This window comes from Bison bison, unplaced genomic scaffold (genome assembly GCF_000754665.1).
Source record: "Bison bison bison isolate TAMUID 2011002044 unplaced genomic scaffold, Bison_UMD1.0 scf7180017864379, whole genome shotgun sequence".
Taxonomy (NCBI): Eukaryota; Metazoa; Chordata; class Mammalia; order Artiodactyla; family Bovidae; genus Bison; species Bison bison.
The window spans coordinates 11,928,071-11,929,381 of NW_011494951.1; the positions used below are offsets into that span (position 1 = coordinate 11,928,071).

Below are 1,311 nucleotides of genomic sequence, written 5' to 3' on the forward strand. Positions count from 1 at the left end.
GGGAGGGGCCGGAGCGCGAGTCGGACAAAGGGAGGAGAGAGCCAAAGGGGCTTCCTTTTTTCCGCCTAGAAAATGGCTGAGCCGGACGTGTGGTTCACAGCCGTCATTTCCTCTGTCCGCTCCAGAGCCTCGGCACTGAGATTTGGGAGGAAAACCTGTAGCTGTTGATTAAGCCAGAAGTCTCCCCACCCTCATTGCGTTATGTGCCTCTGGGTTTACCCTCTCACGGGCACATTATACATGACGGCCCATGGAGACCCCTCTTGACTGTATATAAGATAACTGTAAAACCACGTACGCAGCGACAAGCTTCAGAGACGCTCGCATTCCTGTTGGCTCCTAGATGATCTCAGACAAAACACAGTCGGACGTTGCCTGGCTGTATTCACATCAAATAGATGCCCATCACCTCTCCTTTCCCCCAGCACTTCCCTGTGCTCCGTCCTCTTCTAGAACCTCCCGGAAAAGAACAAGTTCCTTACTGCCTAAGTCATTTAACCACTGTGAGACTCATAGGAGATAAGACTTATGAAGACTGAGTGAAATAAAATGCTGTGTGGATCCCCTTGTGAACCAACAGATAGGCACAGCTCAACAATACATGGAAATAAAGTATTAAATATAAAACAGTTGTAAGACAACATTCAAGGCGTGCACATAATCTGTGTTTGAGGACTGCAAGAACATGCACACAATTATGTACATGTGTAAATGTGAGTACATTCATGCAAAGTTATTCACTGAACATTTATGGTGCTTTCAAAATTATGATTTTACTCACACTGAATACTCTAGTAGGTTGAGAAGGTGGTGTTGGCTCATGTCACACCAGGGGAAAATAGGAGAAGTTAAGTCCTTTTCTCTCCCTACCCGTCCCTGAAAGCTCGACAACTAAAGCCTTCCAGTCCATTCACCTTTCGACTAAGCCATGTGGTATCCTTCCAAAGGCAGGTAGGTGACCCACCATTTAAGATACAAACTTAAAGATACAAACTACCAAAGGAGAGATGTGGTGCCACGGTGATGGCAGTGTGATCCAAGGACAGGCTGTCACCAAGAACTTGGCATCATGAATGTGGGTTGCACAGGTGATAAGCAGAAGAGTCACACTGGTGCTAAGGCCTGCCTTATCTTGAACTGTACACCTGTTTTTGCTTTTTCAGGAGCAAATCCAGAACCAGCTGGACCACCTAAAAAGAGTGAAAGACTTAAAGAAGAGGCGAAGGGCACAGGGAGAGCAGGCGCGAGCTGAACTCTTGGTGAGGTTCCTGGGAATTCACAGATAATATCAGTTCTTTTTTTTTTTTTTCA

At 46.2% G+C, this 1,311-nt stretch overlaps 1 protein-coding gene across 1 annotated transcript in view; it reads left to right on the forward strand.

Moving 5' to 3' along the window:
- TRIM27 (tripartite motif containing 27) overlaps positions 1-1,311 on the forward strand; it is a 15,139-nt gene that overhangs the window by 708 nt on the left and 13,120 nt on the right. Inside the window, 1 exon segment of the mRNA XM_010857309.1 lies at positions 1,142-1,259. Coding sequence (XP_010855611.1) covers positions 1,142-1,259 — 118 coding nt within the window.